At 40.4% G+C, this 20,131-nt stretch overlaps 1 protein-coding gene across 2 annotated transcripts in view; it reads left to right on the plus strand.

Annotated features, from left to right (window-relative positions):
- LOC146973991 (glucocorticoid receptor-like) overlaps positions 1-20,131 on the plus strand; it is a 118,081-nt gene that overhangs the window by 65,945 nt on the left and 32,005 nt on the right. The window contains exons 4-5 of one of the 2 annotated variants that reach the window (XM_085796980.1): positions 4,601-4,770; positions 8,197-8,223. In XM_085796980.1, coding sequence (XP_085653106.1) covers positions 4,601-4,770; positions 8,197-8,223 — 197 coding nt within the window. The remainder of the gene's footprint in view (positions 1-4,600; positions 4,771-8,196; positions 8,224-20,131) is intronic. The other variant, XM_085796981.1, reaches the window with a different exon arrangement.

Genomic DNA, 20,131 nt, shown 5'->3' on the forward strand with positions numbered 1-20,131 from the left:
ATGCGCGTTGCCTTCAGGGACAGTTTTTCATCAACAGTCTCTGTATTTCCCTCTAAAACAACTCTGTGTGGTAACGTTGTGTTATTATCTCATAGCGTGGTGAATGTGCAGCTCACAACTTGTCCACCAGAGCGTTGTGGAGTTGTTGGATTGTGTATTTGATGAGTTTGATGAGGGAAACCAAGAAATCCCATAATGAGCCTCCATAGCGTAGCTCTGAGCAGCTCACGGCTCTGCTCCGCCGTTCTAAAAACAGCTTGCTTGGGATTATGGCAATGGGCCAATATGCCAAAAATGTTGAACTATCCCTTTAAAATCAGAAGCAGGTTGTGGGTTGAATAAGTTTCACAATGAGTCGTGTTGCCTTCAAGGTCTGAGGTTGAAGTTGTGTGTGTGTGTGTGTGTTTTTAAAGTTTGAATAAACCTTTTTTTTCCCCCTCTCACATGTTTCTGACCACCACATTCAGAAAGTGAGTCGACTTTTTAACCGTCGTGCTAAGAATAGCTGCTGAAACACGATCAGATCTTTGATGCAGAAAGAAAAAAAAAGAAAATCTCTGGTTTCAGTTCGACTTTTTAACAACACGCCCGTTCAGAGCAGCAGCTAAACTCTGTGTTTGTGCAGCTCCACCTCTGCTCCGCTTGGCCTCGCTCCAGTTCACATAAACAAGTGTTGTCTTTCCAATGACCATGAGGCACCAGACACTGTGAAGCTGGAGGAGACAGGTGAGGGGGGGTCACTAACAACTTTCATTTAGTCACAGACTCTCTGTTTTGCAAACATGAGTCTGTAGCTCGTAACGCCGCGGAGAGAACAGATATGGATCATCAGTCGGATACAGAATCTGTAGATCTGGATGTGAAGTCATTATGAAGCTGAGAAACCTACCGAAGCGTGTTGCATTCACTTGGAGGGCCACACTGAGAAATAAAAGATTCACAAACTTCGAGAATAAAGTTGTAAATGTATGACTTTATTCTCGTTAATTTACGCCTTTATGCTCGTTATGTTATGACTTTTTTCTTGTAGGAATTGTACGATTTTATTCTCGTAATGTTATGACTTTTTTATCGTAAATGTACGACTTTATTCTCAAAAATTGACAACTTTATTCCCGTAAATTACGACTTTATTCTTGTAATGTTATGACTTTTTTCTCGTAGGATATGTGCGACTTTATTCTCATAAATTTATGACTTTATTCTCTTAAATTTACGACTTTATTCTCTTAAATTTACGACTTTATTCTCGTAATGTTATGACTTTTTTCTCGTAGGAAATGTACGACTTTATTCTCGTAAATTTACAACTTTATTCTTGTAAATTTACAACTTTATTATCGAAGTTTGTGTTTTGTTTTCTCAATGTGGCCCTAATACTCCGTCGTACGTGTTATGACTTTTTTCTCATAGGAAATTTACGACTTTATTCTCGTAAATTTACGACTTTATTCTCGTAAATGTACGACTTTATTCTCATAAATTTACAACTTTATTCTCGTAATGTTATGACTTTTTTCTCGAAGTTTGTGTTTTGTTTAGTTTTTCTCAATGTGGCCCTAATACTCCGTCGTACACTTGAGTAATTTAGTTTTTGGTTTGTTTTTCAGGGCAATTATTTCTGTTTTTCTGACAAATTTTTTTCTTCCTGTTTTTGGGGGTAATTTTTTTCTGTCTTAACGAGATTTCAAAATCCCGCGAGAAGTTCCCACCTGCAAGTAACGTTTAACCGCTGCAGTCGTCAAACCTCCACTTCATCACGGATCTATTACATCTTAGATCCATGAGATACGTTGTTAAGGATTTTTATTCAAGCTACACACGTCACATCAGGGAGTGTATAACAAACATCCTTCAAAATAAAAGTACAACTCATAATAACACAATGAGTAAAGGCGCTTTCTTTTACATTGTTTAACATACACATCCATGGATATGCTCCACAAAATATACAGTCTCATTTTCACTGTGTTCCAAGTAAATTATATTGAAAGGAAACGACCTGTTATTACAGAACTCAGAGCAGTCTGATGGAGCACCTTTATTTTGAAATCAGTCCTTACGTTAAGTCTAGCTAAGTCAGAAAAAAATTACCCCGAAAAACAAACCAAAAAAATTAATTACTCAGAAAAACCAGATTTTTTATTCAAGTGAATGCAATACGCTTCCATAGAAACCTGTTGCATCATAGCAGCACACACTCCAAGTAGTGTGTGTGTGTGTGTGTGTGTGTGTGTGTGTGTTGCTTAAACAAACCATGTAGAAAAATGTAAGCCCTTCTAATGCTGTCAGATTCCTGTCAGGGATTACACACACACAAACAGACACACACGCACACACACACACACACAGACACACACACCTACAACCCAACAACGCTCCGTCGACGCCCTGGCATCCCGCCTGCTGCAATACATCTGACAAATTGGTGTTTGCTGCCGATTAAGCTGCTCCGCTCTGCAGTTCAGGTGTCTCACTTACTGTAAGTGTAATTATAGTCAGTCAGTCAGGGGATAATGGCAGCAGTGTGTGTGTGTGTGTGTGTGTGTGTGTGTGTGTGTGTGTGTGTGTGTGTGTGTGCAAGTTTCTCAAGAGGTTTAAACAAGACTTTCATTTGCATTGTAACACAACTGGAGATTTAGAGATTAGTTCCCGTACAGTGAGGAGGAGCTGCACCGGTGACTGGGTTTAACCTGCAGAGAGCTCAGCCAGTCAATCAATCAATCAATCAATTAATTAAACTTGATTCATAAAGCACCATTCAAACAAATCAAAAGTGATTCAAAAAGTGCTTTAAAGTTTTAACGTGTTCTCTTTAAAGTTGACTTTTTCAGGATCAAAGTTCAATATCCACACGGTGGCAAAGTGAAAATAAAATAAACATTATGTACAAAGACAGGACAATAGAAAGTGGGAAAAATAAATATATTAGCAATAATATATTTTGATAAACAGAGAGACAAAGGGCAGCATCATGGCTCCAATACAGAAATGAATCAACCTGGTGTATATATAAATATATATCTTACTACTTTTCTGCATCCAATAAGTTATTTTCTCTAGGAGCACACGTTTAGCGCTTTACAGTTTGATTGAAAAGCAAAAACAACACAAGAAGTAAAATCAAAAAGGACTCGGAGATCAATAAACTATGAAATATGAAATATGAGCAGTTAAAATAATAAAAGATCCAGAATAAACATAAAAAAAGACAATCAGTGAAAGGAATGAAAACAAACACAGCAGCGACAAGAATAAAAGATAAAAAACAATCAGTTACAAACAATAAAATTCAACAAATACAGATAAAAGGTCATAAATAGAGTTTTGATTAGACAGAAAGACAAAGTTACCAAAAGTTTTCAGTTCACGTATAAAAGTGAAAGTCATGATGTCACATCTGGACCAGAACCAGCTGGTCTCCTTCTCATTCATAATCAGATAATAATAATTAAATATCATTTAAACGTCGTTTAAAGGCGTCGAATGTCTCGATTCTTGGTTTGGTTTTCTGACTAGTGGAGCCACACACACACACACACACACACACACACACACACACACCCTCACCAGGCAATGAGCTCATCAAAGTGAAACCAGCGGCCATGACACATGAAGTCAGAGGTTTATTCGTGGACGTTGCCTCAGTCAGTCAAAGTGAAACTGACTCAGCAAATGTCGGTTATTCCAGTAATTAGTCTCCTTTCCTTCCCTGGAACAGATTTACCTTTTTACTGCCGAATTCTTCTGACGCTGTGATTTATTTTCTTTTTTTCTTATTGTTCAGTATTTATTTTTGGTGGACATTTCCAGGACACGTTAACTTACATAGGAGAACACAGTGTACACTATGATATTATGATCTATACTTTCATTTCTGTGTAATATTGACACTGTTAACAGGACAGTTCAACATTTAGTCAGATCCTCCTCTCAGTCATACTAGCAGTAGGTTCGTTACCTTTAATTATTGGTGCATGTTGTTTTGAGATTGGCGGGGCAGAGACGTGAGCTGCTCAGTGAACACAATCCAACAACTCCACAACGCTCTGGTGGACAAGTTGTGACCTGCACATTCACCACGCTATGAGATAATCATGTATAATGATGTAACATTACGACACATGAAGCAAATACTCTGAACTACTTTCTCTTTTGAAATCCCTCCGCCCAGCAGCAGCCGTGTCTGGAATGTAGTTCCGGCTGCATTTCCCTCTAAAACAACTCTGTGTGGTAACGTTGTGTTATTATCTCATAGCGTGGTGAATGTGCAGCTCACAACTTGTCCACCAGAGCGTTGTGGAGTTGTTGGATTGTGCATTTTTTTTTTAGTTTGATGATCTCAAAAACAACATGCACCGATAATTAAAGGTGATGAACCTACTGCTATGACTGTAGGGATTACTGTATGGTGAGAGGAGGATCTGACCAAATGTTGAACTATCCCTTTAAAGCTGAGCAGAAGAGGATTTATAGACTTCATCTTTACAGCTTCTTCCACCCTCAAACCTTCGCTCTCTGACCTTCTGACTTCAGATTTCCATATTTCCCTGCAGCCTCCTTCATCTTCTCTCTCTCTCTGTGTGTGTTTGTGTTGCAGCTCGTCTCCCAGAGCGGCGGAGAACAGCGGCTCCGTGGCGCCGGGTCAGTCCAAGCCCGGCGGCCAGACCCACAAGATCTGTCTGGTGTGTTCGGACGAGGCGTCCGGCTGCCACTACGGCGTGGTGACCTGCGGCAGCTGCAAGGTGTTCTTCAAGAGAGCCGTGGAAGGTTGGTCTGCTTTACCTCCGTCTACTCACTCACTCACTCACTCTCTCGCTCACACTGACTGAGATCACCATGACGACAGACCATAGTGTTAATGCAAAAGGAAAGGGAAAGGGATACGCCAACATTTTTTTTTCGTGTCTTGCCTCACTCCCGAGTCCATGACCAGCAGATAGACACCATCCTTTCCACTGTGCGTGCAGTAACAAGGGAGATAGAGCCGTATCGCCCGTACTTAGCTTAGCTCAAACACTGGAAGTGTATAGGTAGTGTTAGCCTGCCTCCTACCTAAAGTCGCTAATTAGCTTAGCTCAAACGCTGGAAGTGTATAGGTAGTGTTAGCCTGCCTCCACCTAAAGTCGCTAATTAGCTTAGCTCAAACACTGGAAGTGTATGGGTAGTGTTAGCCTGCCTCCACCTAAAGTCGCTAATTAGCTTAGCTCAAACACTGGAAGTGTATAGGTAGTGTTAGCCTGCCTCCTACCTAAAGTCGCTAATTAGCTTAGCTCAAACGCTGGAAGTGTATAGGTAGTGTTAGCCTGCCTCCACCTAAAGTCGCTAATTAGCTTAGCTCAAACACTGGAAGTGTATGGGTAGTGTTAGCCTGCCTCCTACCTAAAGTCGCTAATTAGCTTAGCTCAAACACTGGAAGTGTATAGGTAGTGTTAGCCTGCCTCCACCTAAAGTCATCAGAGAAACTCTTCAGCAACTCTAAACGGAAACCGGCGGGCCGATCTTCGTCTCAGAGCTGACAAAACTCTCCGGTAAGGCATCTTGAGCGGTCAAATGCCGCTAATGGGACGAGATCGGTCAAAACGGAGGGTTCAAGCAAAGACGCTTTATTTTGGTTCAAGCTAGCTACATCGAGGGTAGGTTAGCTTCCTATTTCAAAGTAAAAGCACAAATTCTATCATCATGGTTTTCTGTATGTAAAGGGCAACGGGTGTTTTATTATGTGAAAGTAACCGGAAGTGCATTGGTCACAACGGCTAGCTTGAGTAGCGCCAGATTCGTCCTAACAAAATTGTAAACAGCTGGTATTTAGACAAATTAACGACACACTGCTGATCTAAACGGCTACTTTCTCACCTAAAAATGTTTGAAATGTTGATAAAGTGATATATTTACAGAGTTTAGAGCTAAAATGAAATCAGCTTCTGACTGCTGATTTCAGCTCGGGTAGGAGGCAGGCTAACACTACCCATACACTTCCAGTGTTTGAGCTAAGCTAATTAGCGACTTTAGGTGGAGGCAGGCTAACACTACCTATACACTTCCAGTGTTTGAGCTAAGCTAATTAGCGGTGCACCAGTTCTGCCCGTATCTTCCTTGTTACTGCATGCACAGTTGAAAGGATGGTGTCTATCTGCTGGTCATGGACTCGGGAGTGAGGCAAGACACGAAAAAAAAAATGTTGGCGTATCACTTCCAGAGGTTCAAAAGCAACAAAATTAAGTGTTTTTACTCCAGTTTTTCCTTTTGTCAGGTTTACGACAGCCGCTAATATCACATGTGCATGGTCATGTTTATTATTATTTTGTACATCTGCTCCTTTAATTCAGTGGTAAACGCGTCCGTGACCCTTCGGCCCGGAGGTTTTATCATTCATGTGGACGCCGGCTCTTGAAGCTGCTGTTGTTTAGGAGTGAAACGTCTGCTCTGCTGCTTTCTCTGCTTTTCTTGGGCAGCAAAGAAAAAAAAGTAGTGTAATTACGTCTCATAATTCAAGGTCAGAGTGAGGTAGCGGGGCTTTTTGTCGAGCGCACACATTGTGTAGTTGCATTTTCTGTCGGTTTGAATCTTTTTAGTCCTTGACATTGCATGATGTCACCACCGACCTACGCTCCTGCCTTTCCTGTTTGTCTTGTATCAAAGCAGAGACGACTGACCCGTCATTTATCCATCCATCCACACCAAAAACATTTCAGAGGAAAAAAAAAAAATACTGGTCCAACCCTAGTATTTGTAGTATTTTGTAATGCAGCCGTTCTTCTGCTTTGCTTCACAAACATTTGACACTTGGTACTTTTTTTTTTTTTTTTACTATTTCACTTCTTTGTCTCTGGTGAGAAGTTTGTGTCGACACGGATGCATCTGAAAAAACAGAAAGTCATTTGTGTTAAAGGCTTTCTGCCATGCATTCCTCCACGGCCCCCCACGCTTCTCTCTCCTATGGATTATTATTATTATTATTAAAGGGATAGTTCAACATTTTGTCAAATTGGCCCATTACCATAATCCCTATAGTCATAGCAGTAGGTTTGTTACCTTTAATTGTCGGTGCAAGCTATTTTTAGACTGATGGGATTTCTTGGTTTCCCTCATCAAACTCATCAAATACACAATCCAACAACTCCACAACGCTCTGGTGGACAAGTTGTGACCTGCACATTCACCACGCTATGAGATAATAACACAACGTTACCACACAGAGTTGTTTTAGAGGGAAATGCAGAGACTGCTTGATGAAAAACTGTCCCTGAAGGCAACGTGCATCAGTGGTTTTGGATGAATTTCCCTCTAAAACAACTCTGTGTGGTAACGTTGTGTTATTATCTCATAGCGTGGTGAATGTGCAGCTCACAACTTGTCCACCAGAGCGTTGTGGAGTTGTTGGATTGTGTATTTGATGAGTTTGATGAGGGAAACCAAGAAATCCCACAATGAGCCTCCGTAGCGTAGCTCTGAGCAGCTCACGGCTCTGCTCCGCCGTTCTAAAAAATAGCTTGCACCGACAATTAAAGGTAACGAACCTACTGCTATGACTATAGGGATTATGGTGATGGGCCAATTTGACAAAATATTGAACTATCCCTTTAATGTTATTATTATTATAGCACACACACAGTCAGCCACTGACTTATTCTGGTACTAAAAGCACAGAAACGACCCCAGTGAGTCCCAGTTGGACTTGTTCTTCCACTCAGTCTCTACATCCACTCTCTCTCTCTCTGTCTGTCCATCACTAACACACTGCTAGTGAATTAACACAGTCAGGAAGTCTTTGCTCTGAATGTCAGGTGATGGTGTGAACATGGGGTTTTTTTTTCAGTTCAGGATTAAAAGAAACGTGGCTGGTGGTGGTGAATTCTTTTGTTTTGTTTCCTGCACACAGTTAATAAAACACATGCTGTATATAATACCTGAGGCTGCTGTTCCTTTAAGAGAATATATGTAAAGAAAAACTAAAATGTTTTAGTATTAACTCTTGATATGAGTTAATTCAGTTAATTTTCTTGGACTTGTGTGTGACCTATAACATTATACTGCTGGTTTTTAAATCCCACGACAAAAAAAGTGTGCATTTTATTTTGAAAAGCCCTGACCTGCCTGCAGTATACTATAGCACTGAGATGTGTTGTTCTTGTTTCTCTCCCCCCTCCCCCCACCCGTCCTCTCCGTTCTCCGGTCGTTGTCTCTATGGTGAAGGATGGAGAGCACGACAAAACACAGATGGTAAATAAACACACTTTTAATAATAATAATGACAATGACAATGACAATGACAATACTTGTAATTATGATGATGATGATGATGATGATGATGATGATGATGATGATAATGATGATGATAATGATGATGATGATGAAGCTGATTTGCCCCTTGTATCCCTTAAAAATACGACCGATCTGCCCAGACTCAATTAAAGGACAATTCCGGGCAAATTCAACTGGGGGCTGTACAGTATGTTCCTATCATTTTAGGTCTAAAAGAAGGAATCTGAAGATTTTCAGTTTAATCGCTCCTGTTGTGCGGTAGTTGTGTCTGTCCCCGCATCGCCACGGCAACGATGAATGGGAGCGGATTGAAGTTCTGCTGCTTAGGCTGTTTACATCCCTTAAAGCCACAATTTTTTTCCACAGACAGTGTCAGATGGAGACTCAAACATGCACCCAGAAGTTTATTCACTTCAAGTAAGCTGACATGTTTGTAAAACTAGATCTAATTGCCGTGCTCGGTGTGTTCAGGTGCAGTGGGAAGCTCCCGTTTGTGTCATAAACACAGGAATATCAACTTTTGACTTGCTTCAAGTAAATAAACTTCTGGGTGCATGTTTGAGTCTCCATCTGACGCTGTCTGTGGCTTTGAGGGATGGAAACAGCCTAAGCAGCAGAACTTCAATCCGCTCCCATTCATCGCTGCCGCCTTTCCTGTTTTTTTTTCTTTTTTATTCTTTGCTCTTCATTTTTTGCTCGGACTGCACCGCCTCCTCATCCTCACAGGTGCCGGTGATAATTGCAATCACGTCCTGTCACTAATTAGGCCTCTTCTTCGTTGGCACTTGACCTACATTAACCCCCCGAGGTCTGATGTCAGAAACCACTACTCTGGGATTTTTTTTTTTTTTTTGCTTCCTCCTGTGTTGTTTTTTCTAATAATCACATTCAGGCCTCGTCCCTGTTTCTGCGGAAGCGGTGACTCACGTGTTAAAGGTGCAGTTGGACTGATCAGCTGATGTTAGTAAATCTGATCAATGTCTGAAGTAACACAACACTTTAAAAAAACAACAAAAAAAACGCAGCTCTGTGTCCAGCCTGGTGACGATGCAGTTTTTAAGAGAATTTAAGAGTTTTTCAAACGGTTCAATGAACTCGATGTTAATTATAATAGATTATAAATGGATATATTTACTACATTTTGTAGTTGAAATATCTCCTAGTGTTGAAACTGTGCTGTGAAAAGCTTCTGCTCTGTGGCCACGACTCAAACGAGCTCCTGATTCCTGCATTAGCTGAGTCATTGAACACAACATAAGAGACAGTGAGAGAGCTTCATTTCATCTGGAGTCTAATCAATCAGTGAGAATATAATATATTTATTATCATATAGATTGTTGTTATACATCAGAAACTCAATGTTTTATAAGTTTCAGTCGGCACGGAAACACCGACCCTGAGGAGTCTGAGTCTGAACCAGATTAACTCAACGTTTCAGTCTTCAAATGTCTCAAATAACAACGTTTTTTTTTTAAATAAATCATCAATATTAGCTTTGACCGGTAAGGAAACATCAATATTAATGACTTTACACATTTAACAACACATCATATGAATACATCTCTATTGATGACACTACAGGGTGTTACAGTAACACAGTGGTTTAATGGGTTTTAATTGGCTGGTTACATCTTTGGTTTCCTTGAATTAAAAATAAACAGAGTAAAGGTTGAAGTGAATGATTCTATCCCAGTGGTTTGGTAAATATTTAAACAACAATAGCCTAACCTAAAGCTGAGCTGGTTAAACTGATAGTATCATTTTTTTTTAAAGTGGGGTTGTATGATCTACAAATAGCCCCTAAGTACTTTAATTGCAGTAGAAGACTCTCTGCACTCCTCCCGTTAGCAACGGCAGCCCATAATAGCCCTGCCCAGAGATTTACAACATACAGTGTTGTGAACAGACCCAAAGAAACGGCCTATTTTCACGGCCTAAAAGAGGTTTTACCTGAAAATTATATTATAGTGAACAATGGAACTGTGTATCTTTTTTCCAGGTAAAACCTCTTTTAGGCCGTGAAAATAGGCCGTTTCTTTGGGTCTGTTCACAACACTGTATGTTGTAAATCTCTGGGCAGGGCTATTATGGGCTGGCGTTGCTAACGGGAGGAGTGCAGAGAGTCTTCTACTGCAATTAAAGTACTTAGGGGCTATTTGTAGTCATACAACCCCCCAAAAATGATACTATCCCTTTAAACCTTCAAACAGCAGCTTGTTTCTTTAAACTGACATCCAGTCAGATGAAATCACTGTGTTCAGGTTCAGACTCCTCCTCCTCCTCCTCCTCCTCCTCCTCCTCCTCTCATCAGAGCCAGAGGCTTCACTCTGCAGCTCCACCTGCCTCAGGTCGCTGAGCGGCTCAGTGCAGCAGGAGGAAGGAGGAGGAGGAGGAGGAGGAGGAAGAGGAGGAGGAGGAAGAGAAGGAGGAGGAGGAGGGGGGGTGGGCGATATGACGATATTAAATTGTGAAGGATTAGAGGGAAGAGAAGGAGGAGGAGGAGGAGGAGGAAGAGGAGGAGAATGTCAGTGGGAATCAGCTGGCTCTCCTCACACCACAGATGGTTGTTTACGCCGTTGTGTTCACTGACTTCCTGTGAGATCGGCTGCTGCTGCTGCTGCTGTCCTGTCACCTCCACATTCATCTCCATGCAGTCCATGTGGAATATGATGATGATGATGATGATGATGATGATGATATTGGAGAGTTTCAGCTGTTCTTTTCTGGGCAAATTGAATCGTAGGCAACTGGACTTGTATTTGTCTGGGAAGACGTTTCTCCTCTTATCCAATAAGGGGCTTCATAATCAGTTCCTACGCAACAAGTCTCACTAGTCCGCACAGCTGCCTTCATCAACTCTTGTTAACATTTCCATGTTTCCCACATTCTGTGACATAAACTGTAAACTGTTTTCTTGTCTGTAACAACATCTCTGTCCCGTCTGTCCGTCCTGGGTGATGATCCCTCCTCTGTTGCTCACCCTGAAGTTTCTCCTGCTTTTCCCTGTTAAAAGGGTTTTCCATGGAGTTTTTCCTCGGTGGATGTGAGGGTCTAAGGACAGAGGATGTTGTTACGATGTCATGTAAAGCCCTTTGAGACAAACTGTTTGTAAAAACGGGCTATACAAATAAAATTGCCTTGCCTTGCTAGACAAAGACAGTGGAGTAAGTCTAGCTAGTGCGGACTAATGAAGCCCCTTGGATAAGAGGAGAAACGTCTTCCCAGACAAATACAAGTCCAGTTGCCTACGATTCAATTTGCCCAGAAAAGAACAATGACCTGGATGAATGAGAATATTATATTTCATCCTACTACATGAATCCTCTGCCAGAAAACATTTAGCTCCAGTCTGCATCAGTAAAAACTCAGCTCATCCTTCACCCTGTGCTTTGCTTTCCCATGTTTGTGTTTCTGCAGCGACTCACAGAGCGCCGGTTGTGTCGTTGGTGTGAGTCTCAGCTGTCACCGGCCAGATAAACCAAATAATGTGCAGCACCACATCATGAAGGAAATTAAATATAGTAGCTACATCATATGAAATGTTTAGGCTCCGTCAGATCAGATCAGATCAGTGTTGCTGTATGAACACAGATGCTCTCTCTCTGTGTCTGTGGCTCTGGAGCTCTTCACTGTAGTGATTCGCTCTTTTATTACGTAAAACGCTGCAAAAACTCACATCTTTACTTAATTTATCATATAGTTGAGACGCTTGAATCCTGTTTTGTTGTTGAATCAGCCTCACACACTTTGTCGACGCTCCACACAGATGTTGTGCAGGTTTGTTTTGGTGGATCGTTTGATTTCGTGTGATTAGATGCGTTGATGATGCCGACCTGTCAATCATGCAAAATGTAAATCAATGTTTAACAGCAGCTAATCAATCAGAGCATCACAGTTAATATGCATCTACTGTACACACACACACACACACACACACACACACACACACCATGCAGCAGCAGGAGGGTTATTCCCACAGTCTATTACATGGCACCTGCAGTATTATCGAATGCCCTTTAGTTCAAAAAGCTGCATTAAACATGTGGTATTTCAGATCAGTGGAGACAAAGATCAGTCAGTGTTTATGGTCCCAAAGGGCATCGAGTCTGATTTCAGCTGATGATGTTTCCCTGAAGTCATAAATATATAAATATATATATATAAACTTCTCAGTGTGTGTACAGAGTAAATTGAGGGTTGTTGTTTAGAAGCAGAACAAGCAAAGTGTTTATTCAGTCGTCCAGTGTGATGCTCTGTGAACATGAATAGGCTGCAGATTGATTCAGTTTCCCTGAGGTTGTTGTGTATTGAATCATATCTGTGTAGATCTGCTCCAGACTGAATAATGTTATCACACCAGCAGACACTGACGAGCAGCTTTCCACCTTCACTTTGCCGTATGCACAGGGATGTGTGTTGTAATTCAGTCGTCCTGCATGTGGAGGAATGCAGCAGCGTTGTTGTGACACTCTGTTGCAGAGAGAGTGAGTGAGCTGCTGCTGGAAAAGTTTGAAATAGTTGATCAGCTGATAAAATAATATGTGAAATGACTCTTTAATACATGATGTGTGTGTGCTGCTGACATCCTGTTTGATGGTGGTGAGCTGTAACTGTAACTGGAGGACGAATCCTTTTCAACTGGCAGCCGAGCCGACGGCGTCACGCTGCGTTATCCACGACATCTCTGTGAATCTGTCGTTTTCTGCAGCAGCGACGCGATCTGAGCAGCAGATGTGAAGCGAGTTGGTTGGTGACTCATCCGGCGCTTCGGTCGCTTGTGATTCTGGTTAATCACGACCGTTTGGATTTCATAGAAAACTCAACTGCGATTGTGAAACTTAGAGAAAAGACTTTTCTGACTTTTCTGACTTTCATCAGAGTCTCCAGCCTTTACTTCACTGGAGTATGGAGCTACATTTGTGTCTTTATTATTCAATGAAAAGAAAAGTTGATTTAAACAAAAAAGATATTTTCAATCAAAACAAACTTCATTTCAATCAAAAAAAAAAGGATTTGAATGCAAAAACATATTTGAGACCCACAAAATGGCATTTGAACCCTTTTTTTCTTTGATTGAAAAGGTTTTTTTTTGATTGAAGTGAGTTATTATTTGATTGAAAATAGCTTTTTTGTTTAATCAACTTTTTTTCTGATTGAATAATGAAGACACAAATATCCTACCCATAATATGGCCTAAATACAAAAAATCCCCCAAAAATATTTTCAATCAAATAATAACTCACCTCAATCAAAAAAAACAAAAACTTTTCAATCAAAGAAAAAAGGGGTTCAAATGCAATTTTTTTGGGTCTCAAATATTTTTTTTGCATTCAAACCCTTTTTTTCTTTGATTGAAATGTTTTGCTTTTGATTGAAAATAGCTTTTTTTTTTAAATCAACTTTTTTGGGAGGGGGGATTGAATAATAAAGACACAGATGTAGCTCCATACTGTAGCTGGATGTTGTGTTTTTCATAGAAAACTCAACTGCGATTGTGAAACTTAGAGAGAAAAGACTTTGGCACTTTGGCACAAGCGTTAACAGGGGACGTCCCCCTGGTTGATGCGATCTATCAGACCGATCCGGCCTCGATGGGAACAGATGAGACTCATGTGACGCCTCCTCAGGCTCTGGATCCTCCAGGACGGAGCGTAAAGTCTCCGGCTGCAGCTCAGTGTGAAGCGTTGTATAGTGTTGTTAGTGTTGTTAGTGTGTTATTCAGTGGTGGACAGTAACGGAGTAAATTTACTTACTGTACTTAAAGCAGAAGTAAGTGATATATTTGTGTTAATATAAGTCTTAAATAGTTGTATCTTCCGACAGCAATCACTTCTATAGAGTGTTTGGTCTGAAACACGGGTCTGTCAGTCACTCTGCTCTGCTCTGAGCCCAGGAGAAAACTTTCTTTGTATCCTACAACCTTTATCCAATGAGGAGAGAGAACGGCATAAAGGGACAGTCCTCTCTGTGTGTGCAGCCAAGGAATGCGCCTGAATGTGGTGACGTAGGGATGAGGACTGTTATGGTGCGTTCAAGGCAGCCCGTAACTCGTGTTTTTCTGACCTGTGAAGTCGTACCAGTTCGATCTGGTACGAGTTCACGGGTCAGAAGTTACGAGTGGCCGTTATAGTGACTTTCACAGGTAAAACTGGTCGGAGAAACACGAGTGGGTTGCCTGGAACGCTACAAAGTCGTAAGTCGTGACTTGAAGCTGTAATTTACGGTTTCAAAAGCCTGCCTGGAACGCAGCATTAGCCAAAACGACTGGATCGCTTACTTCTGCTTTAAATTCATTTAGAAAAAATTATAGTAATTCATTGATGTGAAAAATAAGAAATTTACTCTTACTCTTACTTTTACTTAAAGTACATTTAAAAGCATGTACTTTTGGATACTTAAGTACCTTTAAAAGCAAGTAGTTTTTTACTCTTACTGGAGTAACATGTGGACTGAGCTACTTTTACTTGTAACAGAGTAAATTTTGACCAGTAGGGTGGAGTACTCTGTCCATCTCTGGTGTTATTGTTATTGCAGCAACAGTTTAAAATGACTCTAGAGTTTTTTATAAATGTGTTTAAGTCTTTTTGACAGTCGAACATCTCTGGACTTTTGTGCTCAACATAAATGGAAATAGGTCAAACAGACTTAATGAGACGGTTTCAGACTCTTCTGAAAGGTCACATATAGTTTAACTAATGAGATCATTAGTGGACAGGACAAAGGTTTGTGTGTAACTCTGTTTGTCTTTGAAACTGACACTGCAGTGCACACAATCAGGATATTGATGAAAAAAAAAGACATTTTGAAATATTCAAGATTTAAGATGTTCAAGATACTTTACTTTATTATCATCGTACTGGTGAAACAATGCAACAATATTTAGTTTGGCAACAATCCGTCTAAATAAATCAGAGTGATGGCTGTGAATGACCCTATAATTAAAAACATTTAAAATAACCTTTTTATCTTTGTCTTAAAAAGATAAAGATAAAAAAGATTTTGCATTGGTGCAATTGCAAAAATAAGAATAGAGATAATATTGCACTGCTTGTTTCATATTCCATATCCAGCACCAACATTTTAAAAGTAAAGTGGGAACTCATCGGTGCGTTCTTGTGAAAACAAAACATTTTTAGCTTCATTAATTCTCAAGAGCCTCAAAACAGCCGGAAACTAAAGTGTAATAAGGAAACAGAGAAGTTTGATTGATCTGTTTGCACAAATCTTTTATAAATGAATGAGTTTTACACTTTGCAGAGTCGCTCCGCTGCAAACAAAACGTTTCAAACTGTTTCTGTCTGAGCAGAAACTGTTATTCTCATCGATGATCCGACCTCAGTCCAGTTTCCCTGCAGATGTCAGCGGATCAGTACATCCCATAGTGTGCAGACAGACAGACAGACAGACAGACAGACAGACAGACAGACAGACAGACGGACTGGCACTGCTGTCACGTCACCATGGAGACTCAGTCAGAAACGTCGTTAAACTTTGTTAAACTCTTGTACTTTCATTGTGTTTGTGCTGCCAGAGAGAGAGAGAGAGAGAGAGTGTTTCCATCAGAGGAGGTGACTCACTCCACCTTGTTGTCGTCTGCAGCTTCTCCAGCTGCTACACACACACACACACACACACACACACACACACACACACACACACACACATGACCGGCCTGCGTTGGACTGTTAAATGGTGACATCACTGTGTGTGTGTGTGTGTGTGTGTGTGTGTGTGTGTGTGTGTGTGTGTGTGTGTGTTTGTTTGTGAGTCTCACGCTGGCCTCAGAAAGCTGCATGCGGTGCAGAAAGCACAAGTTGCAGCGGTGACGTTAAATAGTGAATATTAATGAACCGTGTCAGATTTCAGTGTCGGTGCTCATTGTGTGTGTGTGTGTGTTGCTGTGTGTGTGTGTGTGTGTGTGTGTGTGTGTATTCATGAGGGGATATTGATGTGAAGCAGCGGAGTAGCTCCTCTCCTCATCGAGGCGTGTGCGTCTGGATAACGAGTGCGTGGTGTGTATTTTGGTGGAGCTGAGTCATCAAGAGGCCGATTTTAAATCTTAAGACGATAACGACGTCGTGACCTGAACTCAGTAATGAGACACAAAGATAGAAAGAAGCACAACAACAACAACAACAACAACAGCAGAGGAAGTGAGTGACTCTCATGCTTCCTAAAATAACAGCAGCTGACTGGGATGGGATGGGACTGGAGTACGGAGCTACATTTGTGTCTTTATTATTCAATCAAAAGAAAAGTTTATTTAAACTAGGGCCGGGACTTTAACGCGTTAATTACGATTAATTAATTACACAAAAATTAACGCATTTTAATCGCACTTATTAAAAAAAAATTTCAATTTTTTTTTTTCTCACGTGTGTCTACGTGCGGTGCGCCCGCACGCGAGAGAGGCGGCAGTTTGAGAGGCTGACTGGCAGAGATGAGAGCTGGTGAAACACTAGCATTGTTATTTAAAACACCATCTCTGATCTCTGCCTGCACATAGATACACAGACACGGGCGCACGTTAAATGCGCTATATAGCGCTAATTGCTCAGCTGCAGCGCTATATCTATGACCTGTCACTGTCACAGGTGCAGCTCATCTCATTATGACAGGACTTCACCCTCAGAGCTCTGTCTTCAGACTGTCCTGACCTGTCCCTGAACATCACACAGGGCCAACATGGAGCTGCCTGTGTGATTGGTTACTGAGTTTTATTAATGTTTACATCAGGCTGAGTTCAACAAATCAGTTTATGCTACTGTGATTTAAGTAGCCTAGTTAAATACTACAGTAATCATCATAGTGTATTGGAAGGAAAGACCATTTAATCTGTATGTATCAAATATCGATTAATGAATTAATGGATAATTTGCATCCCTAGTCTGTTGGTCTTGGTTAAGTACCACCTTGAATGCTTAAGCTTGTGTATTCAGTCATTCAATGGTATACTAAAATCCATGTGAAAAAAAAATGCTTCTCACTGTTCTCAGGTCAAATATTTATATGCGATTAAAATGTGATTAATTAATTACAAAGCCTCTAATTAATTCGATTAACTTTTTTAATCGAGTCCCAGCCCTAGTAGCTCCATACTGTAGCAGGATGTTGTGTTGTTAGTCGACTGAACGTTGTGTTGTGATCACAGGGTCGGGTCACATTAACCTCGACTCTCTCTGCTCCACGTCACCGGTTAAACAAACACACAAAACAAACACAGTTATTAGTTTGTTGTGTTTAGAAAAGAGAAATGCAGATGTTGTGTGTGACTCTGCTGTACCTGCAGTCATCTCACATTTCACCTATTCTCTGCACACAGCACAGCACAGGGGGTGTTAATCTCTCCTTTTATGTCCATGAGTTTCCATGGTGATCTCTTAAATTACTTTCATTTATTTATTTATTTATTATTTAATAATCATAATTTGGGAATTATAATTAGCTGTGAAATTCTCCTTTTACGCTGCAGTAAGTCCGTTCAAAAGATAACTTTACTTAAAAAGCAAAAACAAAGTTACAAGATTCGCTCTGAGGTTATCGTCAAAAAACTGTCTTGCTCCTAGGCTGCTTAACCTGGTCTGAGAGCTATTAAAGCTACTGTGATGTCATCAGCAGCATAATTAAAGGAGCAGTTCAACATTTTAAAGGAAAACTATACCAACTATTTTACTAAGCAATACAAATATGGCTCTTACACCTGTTAAAGCAGAAGTAAGCGATATATTTGTGTTAATATAAGTCTTAAATAGTTGTATCTTCCGACAGCAATCACTTCTATAGAGTGTTTGGACCGAAACACGGGTCTCTCAGTCCCTCTGGGATGTGCCTGAATGTGGTGACGTAGGGACGAGGACCAATAGATCCATGACGAGGGCGGGGGCTGCTAACTCCATCGGCTGACAAGAAGTTATGGTGCGTTCAAGGCAACTCGTAACTCGTGTTTTTCCGACCTGTGAAGTCGTACCAGTTCGATCTGGTACGAGTTCACGGGTCAGAAGTTATGAGTGGCCGTTATAGTGACTTTCACCGGTAAAACAGGTCGGAGAAACACGAGTGGGTTGCCTGGAACGCTACAAAGTCGTAAGTTGTGACTTGAAGCTGTAATTTACGGTTTCAGAAGCCTGCCTGGAACGCAGCATTAGCCAAAACGACCAGATCGCTTACTTCTGCTTTAAGACATAAGAAATAAGATGTTTATTCATCCCACATGTGGGATATTTGGTTGTTACAGCAGCATTAGAAAAGTAAAAAAAAATGCAAATATAAAAAATATAAAATTATATAAACATATCAAAACAAAAGCGAGAGAGATAAAGACATTCTGTGCCAAATTATTTGTACAGTTATTTACAAAATAGAATAAAACATTATATTTACAAAATGTTGAGGAGGATGAGCCCCCCCCCCCCTCCCTCTGCTTCGACCGGACCGTGCTCCTTCAGCTCCATGAAGGCAGCCATTGTTGTAGTTTTATTTTTAGCTGAGCTTCACATTCAGCGTCCTGCTGCTGTAAATACACCAGAGCTACAATTCTGTGGTTGAAGAAAAAAAAAAAAAAAACTTCCCCGACTTCTTGAGTTGCTAAGAAGAAGGTCAGGTCAGATCCTGTAATGTGGTGTTTCATTGTTACACTGCGCCGCTCTTATTCACACAGACTTTTCTTTCTCAATGAGACTTCCTGGTAGAAAAAAAAAGGAAAAATAAAATCTCAGTTGTAAGAAAGAAAACAAAATATTACTACTACTACTTAGTCAACTTACTGAGGCAGTCACTGACTTTCTACCTACAAAATATTCATATACCGGCTGTGTGGTTTACAATCGTTGCATGCAATCAGTGCATTTCTCACATTTAAGTATTTTTTAATGAGTGTCCAACATCTCTGTACAGGTTCAAACATTATTAATCATATAAAGTCCTTTAGCCAACAAAACGACTGGGTTTCCGTACTCTCCATTTCATATCACATACAGTATATAGGATCACAGAGAGGAATGCAAGTTTTAGTAGTTGTTGTGTTGCACCAGATTTTAGCAAAAACACTTGACTTTGACTTTGACTTTCACCTCCAAATGTTTGATGGAGTCGACACAAAAAAAACCCAAAACAAACCAGAAAACACCTGCAGCCCAACCATCTTCCCTCTGGTCAGACCCTGTATCTGGATCAGCTGCTTCTTTTTCTGCAATGAAATCAATCCAATCACTCGTTTTATATCTGGTTTATTTTCCCATAATGTTAGTTCTGCAGGGCAAAGCAGCAGGCGTGTTGTTATTAGAGGGTTGGTGGTGTAAACGTGCAGGTTGTGGTACATATATATATATATACATGGGCCTCAGTAGGAATGTGCAGCAGGGCCACGTGGACCAGGTCTGGTATGGAGCTACTGTACATTTGTGTCTTTATTATTCAGTCAAAATAAAAGTTGATTTAAACAAAAAAGATATTTTCAAAACAAACTTCATTTCAATAAAAAAAAAAAGGATTTGAATGCAAAAACATATTTGAGACCCACAAAATTGCATTTGAACCCTTTTTTTCTTCTTGAAAAAGCTTTTTTGTTGAACCAACTTTTTTTGATTAAAAAATAAAAACACAAATATTCTACCCATAATATGGCCTAAATACAAAAACAACTTTTTCAATCAAAGAAAAAAAAAGGGTTCAAATGCAATTTTTTGGGTCTCAAATATTTTTTTTGCATTCAAACCCTTTTTTTCTTTGATTTTGATTGAAATGTTTTGCTTTTTTTTTTTTGATTGAATAATAAAGACACAAATGTAGCTCCATATTGTAGCTAGTCGGCCTCTTTCTGCTGCAGCCTCGGGCTCACTGTGCAACCAACAGGTGGTTACTGTGGTCA

The sequence above is a fragment of the Trachurus japonicus genome, chromosome 14 (assembly GCF_045865225.1).
Source record: "Trachurus japonicus isolate A0001 chromosome 14, Traja_1.0".
NCBI lineage: Eukaryota > Metazoa > Chordata > Actinopteri > Carangiformes > Carangidae > Trachurus > Trachurus japonicus.